Consider the following 9,484-nt stretch of genomic DNA (forward strand, 5'->3'; position numbering starts at 1 on the left):
ATGTTTATAAATTATTTATTTACATTTATAAATCTCTGTGTTACACACACAGAGTCACTCACACTGCATTACCAACCCAGGCATGGCAGCAGCAGGGGGAGGACAGACTGGGCTCACTGTGTTTATAGCTAACTGTAAAGATGCTTTGTGTGCATGTGCAATTAGGAATAATATAGAAATAGTCAAAATTTGGGGGCATAGAATTATTTATTAGCTACACAAAAGACTGGTTTTATGTGTGTGCATATACATATACTTTAAAATCATGTGCATATGTATTTTAGACACACACAGAGACACACAGAGACACAGACAGACACACACGTGTTCTGCATGGGATTAGTGACTGTCCATTCTGTGCACACACCTGTCTGTGGCTGCCCCAGCCCTGGAGCACTGCTCTCCTGCAGGGCTGGGCTGGGTTTTGGGGCTCAGACTGGGCCCATGCAGGGCCCCAGTTGGGAGCTGCTGCAGGCTGTGGCTGCCTGGACTGGGCAGAGCTGAGGTTAGCACATAACCTCACACTGAGTCATGGATATAGGAGTGGATGTTGCTGCTGGACACATCAAACTGCCCCAAGAGAGCCAAAGGCAAGTAAAGCAAGTAAAAGGACTGCTGGCATCCCAGAGGCTTTGTTAAGTGTCTCTAGCACCAACCCTGGCAGGGAGCTCTTCCCTGACCTTACTGCAAATCAAAGCCACCCACATCTTCCCCAGACACTCCAACACCAATCCCCCTAGCATGATGCCTTTACAGCACAGAGGTGGAGGGGCAGCACTGAGGGCTGGATCACCCACAGAGGGGAACTAAAAAGCAAGGCAGGTAAGATCTCTGCTTGGCAACCCCTCAGAAAGCAGCATTAAGGCACATTCTGGTATAAAGTGTTTATTTGAGACTTCACAATTAACACAAAGTCTTCCTGTCAATGCCTTTTTTTTTTTTTTGTCATACAGTCAATAAATTTGTATTAATCCCTCCCCCATGCATGATTGCTGTTTATTAATCTAAGCCTTTTTATTTTCCTCGTGAAAAAATAAAGCGTTTCCCCACCCTGTCACCTGTTCCCTGTACCAGACTGTGCTGCATTACAGAGGAGATGGAGAATGGCTATGCCTACTGCTGGGGGTGAAGTTACTCCATTATTTATTGATTTCTTCTCTTTTTTTTTTTTTTTAAACAGAAAGTGTTAAATGAATCAATCACCCAAGAAAAATAAATATATCATTAAGAACCAGAAGCTCTGCAGTATCCCTTTTCTTTACATACAGCTCAGGGCAAACACTTACACTGCTCACAGCAAACTGCTCCAGTCACTGAACGCTGTGGCCCCTACAGAGGGTTGGGAACTTACACTGACACACAATCTGTTCCAAAGGAGAAGAGCCACAAGCCAAAGGAGGCATTTTACATGCCAAATTTGTATACCTAGGCAAGAGAGATCCACATGGAAGCAAATTACCTACATTCCACTGCTTCTTTACTCAATTCAATCTTGTGCTTTTCAGGAAGTATCGGCTAAACACACACAGGGGCTCGGCCAGAGCCAGGCCTGGGGGAGAGGGAAAGGCAGTATGAAGGGTGTGCATGTTACTCATGGCAGTGGAAGCGAGTTCTTGTCTCAATGTCTCTTGGATGTGCATCTCAAATTATGCTGCTTGGCTCATCTCGCAGTACTTTTGGCACCAGCCTCACCAATAAATTATTCAATCGCTCCCTCTGCCTTTGGAGATCTTCCCTGGACAGGGCAGAGGTCAAGGAGGCTTTCTCCTAACAGAGACAGTATTGGGTAGGCCATGAAGGACAAGACCCATGGTTATGCTTTATTGAATGACTGTGCAAAAGGGAATACTGCATCAGAAACCGTAGAAGACTATATTGAATCAGTCACCAGCTGCTGCATTGGAAACCTGCTAACAACAGCTCCAATTGCTTCGTGTGGCTACTTGGTGTTGGTTTCTTTCTTTGTTTTTACATAAATAATAGAGACCCACATTATAAACATTTCAGCAACCATTTCTAAAAGACCAGAGGAGCCTTTAAGGCGCCAAGAAACAACTGCAGGATTCAAATTCCAAAAGTGTCTTTGGAGTCATCGAATCATCAGATTTACACAGCACCCAATGACCACCACATTCAGTCAAGCTCGATGGGACTGCTGTCTTCCTGCCCCTCTTCTGTGTCATCATCCTCCCCAGTTCCCATCAGGCTGTTTAGAAGATTCCCTAGGATAAAATACAGGATAAATAAAATAGTCAAAAAATCACTCGTTTTACATCCTCATCTCCAAAGCTTTTCGCTGCTCTCCTTCCATCCTGCTACAGTGCAGATTTTTGTAACACACAAAAACCCAACTAGGAGGATTTTGAAGTCAAAAAAGCCTCAGCAAGACGTTAGTATTCCAACACCACTTCCCATGAGCAATACTGATATGAGAAGCTGTAAACTCTCAGAGTGCTGTTACAGTACTGGACACTGATACTGTTCCTCCTCTAAAACACTCCGGAAAAAAAACCACCGAAGTCACATACTTATGTGCTACAGCTGCACCCTGAGAGGCGAAAAAACCACCAACCAGATGAGCAAAGACACAGCTCCAGCACTGAAAGTCTCAAAAAAGCAGCCATGGTATGTTCATGCTGTAAAAAAAACACTTGAGACTCCAAGGCATTTATGTGTTCTCCCCCTTTTACTCAATTTAGAGGCAGCTGAATTGCTGAAAAGCAAATTACAGATAGTAAAACCACAATGTTCAAGTTTCTCATTAAACTTTGGGCATCTATGAATTTGTGGGTAAAGCTTCAAATCAGTTTACGAACAAAACCGCTTAGTTCTCTAGGAAAATCATTCCATTTTAGTCACATTTTATTCAAGAGCCAGGAAATGAAGGCTGAATTTCCCTATTCCCTTTCATTTCTCATAGAAGGGCAGTAGGAATTTCAGAACTTCCTCTCTGAGAACATTCATGTTAAGGTCAGATCTCTACCAAAGTCCCAGATTTGACTTAAGCAAAATCAGCCACTCAAGTTTGAGCAATTAAGCTCTAACCCCAGTAAGATGCTTCTTTACATTAGGAAGTTATACCATAATGTCAAAAATTAACCAAAGAGTCATTTAGATGATGCTTCTCCCCTTCTCCACGATGAAAAGTCTACAAACTCCACCAAATTAATTTCACATGCAACTAGTTCATCTTATATTCTACAGCAGGGACTATTTGTACAGGCTATGAAGAGAATTATAAATTCCTTAGAACAGATGATCTGTTTCCAGCACAGCTGTTTTGTGTAAGTCACTGCTCTGAAAAGTCTGGTAGTACCTCCAAACCAACCTTACCTAGTAATCCTCCATAGGATGAGGTCTGCTTGGGTGGAACACCAAAGAAAAGCTGTCCTATCCTATCGAGGTACTGAAAAGCACAAGAGGAGCAAAAATGTCAAGTTATTTCCTTTCCTGGTGCAAATACTATGGGCAGCAGCCACCCACACGAGGTACATCACCAACTCCTATCTACAAGGCACAAAACAGGAGACCCACAGCTATTATTTAACCAATTCAGTAGGTTAAGCCCTTGTTGTGGTTTCACCCCAGCAGCCACCAAGCCCCACACAGCTGCTTGCTCACTGCCCACCAGTGGGGAGAGAATCAGGACAAAAGCTGGAAAACTCATGGGTTGTGATAAAAAGAGTTTAATAGGGAAGGCAAAACCTGTGCACACAAGCAAAGCAGAACAAGAGACTAATTCACTGCTTCTCACAGACAGGAGGTGTTCAGCACCTCCAGGAGAGCAGGGACCATCACACTAATGGTTCCTTGGGAAGACTCTATCACTCTAAACATGCCTCCCTTCCTCCTTCTTCCTCCCACCTTATATACTGAGCATGATGTCCTGTGGTATGGAATATCCCTTTGGTCAGTTTGGGTCTCCTGTCCCAGCTGTGTCTCCTCCCAATCTCCCATGCACCCCCAACTTCCTTGCCAGTGTGGCAGTACAGAAAGCAGCAAAGGCTTTGGCTCTGTGCTCAGCAATAAAATAAACATCACTGTGTTATCAACCCTGTGTTCTGCACAAACCCAAACCAGCCTCACACCAGCCACTGTGAAGAAAGTTAACTTTCCCTCTGCTCAAAGTCCTGCTGAGGACTAACTCACCTCATTATACATGGGATCTCTCTTCAGCGACGGTTGATACTGTTCACACAATACTGTAAATACTGTTAGTTTTCCTCTAGAAAGGAAACAACCACAAATGTAATCTCAGTAACAAGTGAAAAAAGAAACCAAGTGCAACATGAGAGAAATCAGACTGTACCCATCAACTGCCAACAACAGAAACCAGATGAAGTTTAGCAGTGGCTGAACAAAGGGTGGACCCTTCTCTATCGAAGGATGTTTCTGTGTGTATGTCGTGAAAACAACCGACGCACTGGTCTTGTTTTTCAAGCAGAGAAATCTGCAAAAGGAAGGAGAACAGGGCAAGTTAAGAATGAAAGGCAGAGCAAAAGGGAAGCCAAAAGCTCAACAACCTACTTCATTTATGCACAGAGCCCATCTCAGCCTTATACAGATGGCAGATCCCAACTGGTAGAGATGTACATCTCTGGGAATGGTTTGGCCATCAACGGAGGAAAGGGAAAATTACTACTACAATAAATAAGTTGGGAGGGAGAACAGACATTATATAGTAAGAGAATGAGTTTAAGCAGGATGTAAGCAGATTGTACACAGGATGGTTACTAAACTGTCTGTCATTCACATCAAACATTGCATTTCCTGATGCAGTTTACAATGGTGAGGGAAAAAGCAAATTCAAGACCCATCCACTCCCAAAACATCTCCTGTTAACATGTATCTGTCATTCTACTAGCACCACCTCAAAACATGGCATCAGGACCACTGATAAGTTTGACACACATGCCTGAAAGTCTCATCATAAAACCACACTGAGCTCCCAAACCATTTGGCACCAGCTAAGAGATCGATCCCCCAAACCCATCAAACCTTTGTTCAGGTCCAGTTCACTTAACTGACAATCCCTGCAAGCCCCATTGGCCTAATGGGCCTTTATCTGGGACAAGTGCTGTCAGTAAGCACTGGGAAGGCTGTCACAGCCATCTGACTGCTCATGGCAGGATGGCCTCCAGTTCTGTCCCCTCACACGTGCAGGGGCTTTGGGCTCTTTTGCCTCAGTGCTAGGCAAGGAACTGCAATTATTTCCACCAGAGTATAGACTGCTATGTAAGAGGATTTAACATAGTATTGGAGATATAGGCCAGTAAAGGATGCAGTATAAATACTGCAAAAATAACCTCTTAACTTCTCCCCAGAATTTCCTTCCTCCAGAAAAAAGCCCCATAAAACTGTTTCAGAGTCCTGCACACACTAGTGTTCCATAAAGGATTTGCTGCTGCTCAAAATCACAGCAATCTATAGCAACCAGCTATGGAAAGCAGGACAAATCTGACATGACAGCTCACTGCTGCCAGAAGAGAGACAAACTTGCTCTCACTTCCTCCCTCTCCCTAACACCTACTCTCTCCCTGACTCCCTGCCACACAGTCCTGTCTCCACCTCCCCCTCAGACTCCTCCATGAGCTGCTTTCCCTGACTGAAGAAAGACATCAGCTGATTAAACACAGTAAAATTGGCTTTGTCAACCTTCATTTTACATGAGCTCTGCAAAAGCACATAATAGCTTGCGTTCCCACCTCCTACAAAATAAATGCCTGAAGGAAAGGAGAGCCAGCAGCAGCTCTGTCAGACCAAGAGCCTTCCTGCTGCTGCTCACAGACCAGGGTGACCAGGACAAATGGTCTCTGAGGATGAGACTGAAAGCAAGTTCTGTGCTGAAGGTGAGTACAGAGCCTGCTTAGGTCCAGGCTTGGAAGAACACCAAGGTAAGCCCTAACTAGACACCAAGTGGTGCTAACAAAGCTAGGAATTGTGCCTTCAGGGTCAAACAGATTACATTAATTCTTCAGACAATTAACATGATTTCAGGTTTTGACCTTAATAAGTTATTTTGTTTCTTTCTCCCCAATCTGCCCAATTTAACACACAGTTTTGAGGTGTTTTTCTCCTCTTGTTACCACACAAAATGACTTTCAGAAGCTCTGACCAGTTTCACAGTTTCTTTTGACAAGGAGTGGTTAACCTACAGTTATGATGCTGAAATTAGATTGGCCCCAAACACAATGTCATCTCAGTAAAGATACTTTCCAACCAGTTTAACACCTACTGTAGAACTGCCTGTGCTACAAACATGTCCACCTCACTGCGATAGCCACGGGCTGAGGAGTATTCCACCAGCATATTTGCACAGCCTTCCCCATCTGTGGAGTGCAAGAAGTGATACCGAGATTCGCTATAGTTTTGCTCTAGAAAAAGAAAAAGAAAAAAGGCTTTTAAGAAATCATTTCATCATACCTGAAAGTAAACCCAAATTTATTAGGCTTGAACTTTATTAGCTGGTAAAAGAACGAGAGCTGCACATGTGGTATATAAACAAGATAAGTAGTAAAAGGTTTATAGGTTACAGACAATTTACAAAGGGCTATAACAAGAAATTATATTCTAAATACAGCTGAATAATTGCTGCTAAATACAGTTTGCTCAATGGCAACTACCACTGGCTTGGACTGTGGTCATAGCATTTTGTATTAGGCAGAAGTTTTCCCTGTGAGGGAGGTGAGACACTGTCCCAGGTTGCCCAGGGAGGCTGTGGCTGCCCCAACCCTGGCAGTGTTCACAGCCAGGTTGGCTAAAGCCTTGAGCAACCTGCTCTGGTGGGAGGTGTCCCTGCCCAGGACAGGAGTTGGGCTGGGTGATCTCTAAACTCCATTCCAACCCCTTCACATACTATGAAATTATGTTAACACTTCACATGTTATCACTGGTGCTTAGGGGGAGAATCAAGAAATTGCACATCAAACCATGTGCACCAAGAAGTCAAACAGCACCTTCAGCATCCTCCTTCCTAAGTGCACAGAAAGAAAGCATTTCCTATTTTTAGCTTAGCCCACTCTTGCTATCAAAATTAAAATTGCTTCCATATGCTGAACAGAACAGCAATTATACAGGAAAAAAAGGTGTAAGAAATGGCAATGATTTGTTAGAACTTGAAGCAAAGCATCATGCAAAAATCACTGCAATGACAAAACTGGGTGGCTGCTGATTTTTGGAATTTGAAAGCTCTGGTTTAAAAATCTGAGCCCTTTCTGATGAAACTCAAAGAACTACAGACTAACTACATGCATTTTGCACTTCAAAAGAACAGTGAGCAGAAGGCTACAAAATGGGGATTTTCACTTTCAGAATGCAACTGTTTCTTATCCTAATTGTAGCTCAGCTTCTAGCTTAAAGACCCTTGAGGAAAATCCTCCCTTTCTGGCTGGCAGCAGCCACCAGGCTAACCTAAGTCCCCTGGGAACAGCTATGGGATTGCCTATGGCATGCAGGATGAGCTGCAGTGTTGACCATGACTGGGTCAGGGTTGCTGTATGAAACCACTGTCAGCACTTGGCAGTTACTGAAAAATGACAAACACAGTTACTCGTGAGAAACCACAGAAGAAATGGCATGTATTCAACTGCTCTCAATCACCTTTGTTATGTTTTGAACACCGGACTGTCAGAGCTGGCTATCATCCACAATTAAAATCATTATTGAGAGCAGTTTTGGTTTATCTTGCATCCCATCACAGGTGATAAAATGGCTCATAAATCAAAGGCTACAGCATTCACCCTGGAATCAGCCTGCTGGCCAGCTGCTCCAGGACCACCTACTTACAGCCCAAACACTGCTTTGGATGCCAGGTGATGTGTTTCACTATTTGTCATGTTTATCCAGGATTTAAACTCAAAAACCTCACAACAGAACAGCTCTGCTCCCCAGCAGTTTTCCTCCTAATGACTCCATCAAAGCACCTCAATGTCTAAAGGATCAACCTGCCTTTTCCAGAGAGCCTTACAGCAGCTGTTTTGGCTTTTGTACTAAGATAGAGTTACAGCCCCATTTGTTTTCTGTTAGTAACATTAACCCAATGCGACTGCAAAAATCAGGTAACAGCAGAACTCAATCACTTCCATCTCAGATCCTTAGGTTCCTTCCCAAGTAGCTCTCTCCTGTATCTTGCTTTCAACATTTTAAAGGAAAACACAAAAAAGCCAGTTGATTTTTCTTACCTTTCCACAGGGTAATAGCTAGTAACTGGTGTAGCTTTGGATGTCCAAGTTTTCCTGATCCTCCACTGGACCATTTTAGTGCTCTGGATACGAAAGCCACTCTTTCAGGAGAGTTTGGATCCATTAAACTAAACAGTTTAGCCAAGTTTTCTAGAAGCAATAAGATTTAAAATCACTTAGCATGAAGAGAAATACGATGATCTGCTGCTTCTAGAGCATATTTAAGATAAACCTTTAAGATAAGCAGCAGTGTTTGTTCGAAGCATTCCCACAAACTCATCAGAAATCCACTATTCCCTAAATAAAGTTCTCCCTCCCCAGTCATTTCTGTGCTGAAGGTCAAGTGGGAACACATTCCAAAAGGATTTTGGGTTTCAAGACTGTTAACAACAGTCACTGTGAAGAGAAAGCACAGCTAAACACCCTCAAACAGCTAACACCATCACACCTGGCAGAAAGGCCACCTCACCTAAGAGATCATCTGCTACTTTTGCATCTGATTTCTCCAGAGACTCCAGGACCAGCATGGACAGGTCAGCAGCACTGTTTTGCTACAAAACAGACACATACAGGCAGTGATGAACACAGCAGTACATAAAAGAAAACATCACCCAGAATTTTGGCAGCAGCAGGTTTAATACTTTTAGTAACATCTCCAGCTAAGGCACAGGACCAAGTCTCAGCCTTCTTTATAAAAAAATTATGGTAATTTGATGGCATCAAAAGCAAAGCCTCCAGGAAAGCTAAACACAGTTACTGTCTGGATGCTCACAAACACTTGTGCTGTATGGTCCAGTTTGGCATAACCCTTCTTTGTGGAGAAAGGCTCAACAAAGAGATGAAACAAAAGATTACAGAGCAATTACCCCAAACATTTCCCACTGAGAATTCACCAATCACTCCTCAAAATCTTGGAATAACAACTCCCCCCAAACCACACACACAAACCCAGTGACTTACCTGGTTATGACTGAAGAACAGCAAAGCCCCTGAATACATTAGTTCTCTTGCTTCTGCATGTTTTCCTTGTGACATATACCTAAAAACAACACCAAAGCTTTGATAAACATTACCACTAAATAAGTTGTGTGTGCTTAAAGTTACTTACAAGACTAAAATATTGTTAAAATAAAGTCAACAAGGGATATTTTCAATCCGGTTAAGTTTCAATAACAATGTCACTTTAACTGCAAGCTACAACCTGTTTTCTGCTCCAGACTTGATGGAATAGAGTATAAGAACATGAGAATAAGATATATATTATAATAGTATATGAATATATAAGACTCATGAGTTGGAAGGGA

At 43.0% G+C, this 9,484-nt stretch overlaps 1 protein-coding gene across 1 annotated transcript; it reads right to left on the minus strand.

Annotated features, from left to right (window-relative positions):
• Nucleotides 1–1,965: 1,965 nt before the first annotated feature.
• Nucleotides 1,966–9,242, minus strand: GET4 (golgi to ER traffic protein 4 homolog (S. cerevisiae)). Its single transcript, XM_009070038.1, has 8 exons — nt 9,141–9,242; nt 8,650–8,731; nt 8,181–8,330; nt 6,236–6,374; nt 4,310–4,450; nt 4,150–4,225; nt 3,334–3,406; nt 1,966–2,222 (listed from the first exon to the last, which is right to left on the minus strand). Exons 1-8 carry the CDS (start codon nt 9,213–9,215, stop codon nt 2,134–2,136), a joined length of 825 nt encoding a protein of 274 aa, XP_009068286.1. The 5' UTR covers nt 9,216–9,242; the 3' UTR covers nt 1,966–2,133.
• Between the last annotated feature and the right edge of the window lie 242 nt (nt 9,243–9,484).

The sequence above is a fragment of the Acanthisitta chloris genome, unplaced genomic scaffold (genome assembly GCF_000695815.1).
Source record: "Acanthisitta chloris isolate BGI_N310 unplaced genomic scaffold, ASM69581v1 scaffold9222, whole genome shotgun sequence".
In the NCBI taxonomy this organism is placed as follows: domain Eukaryota; kingdom Metazoa; phylum Chordata; class Aves; order Passeriformes; family Acanthisittidae; genus Acanthisitta; species Acanthisitta chloris.

Bases quoted from the DNA above. Each gene is read 5' to 3' on its own strand.
- GET4 (XM_009070038.1), bottom strand. From the start codon at position 9,215: ATGTCACAAGGAAAACATGCAGAAGCAAGAGAACTAATGTATTCAGGG. The intron at 4,451-6,235 runs GTAGGTGTTAAA...TTCCTTTTGCAG, and splicing joins GTAGCACAGGCAGTTCTACA to ATTTCTCTGCTTGAAAAACA. The intron at 3,407-4,149 runs GTGAGTTAGTCC...TGTGCTTTTCAG, and splicing joins GAGATCCCATGTATAATGAG to TACCTCGATAGGATAGGACA.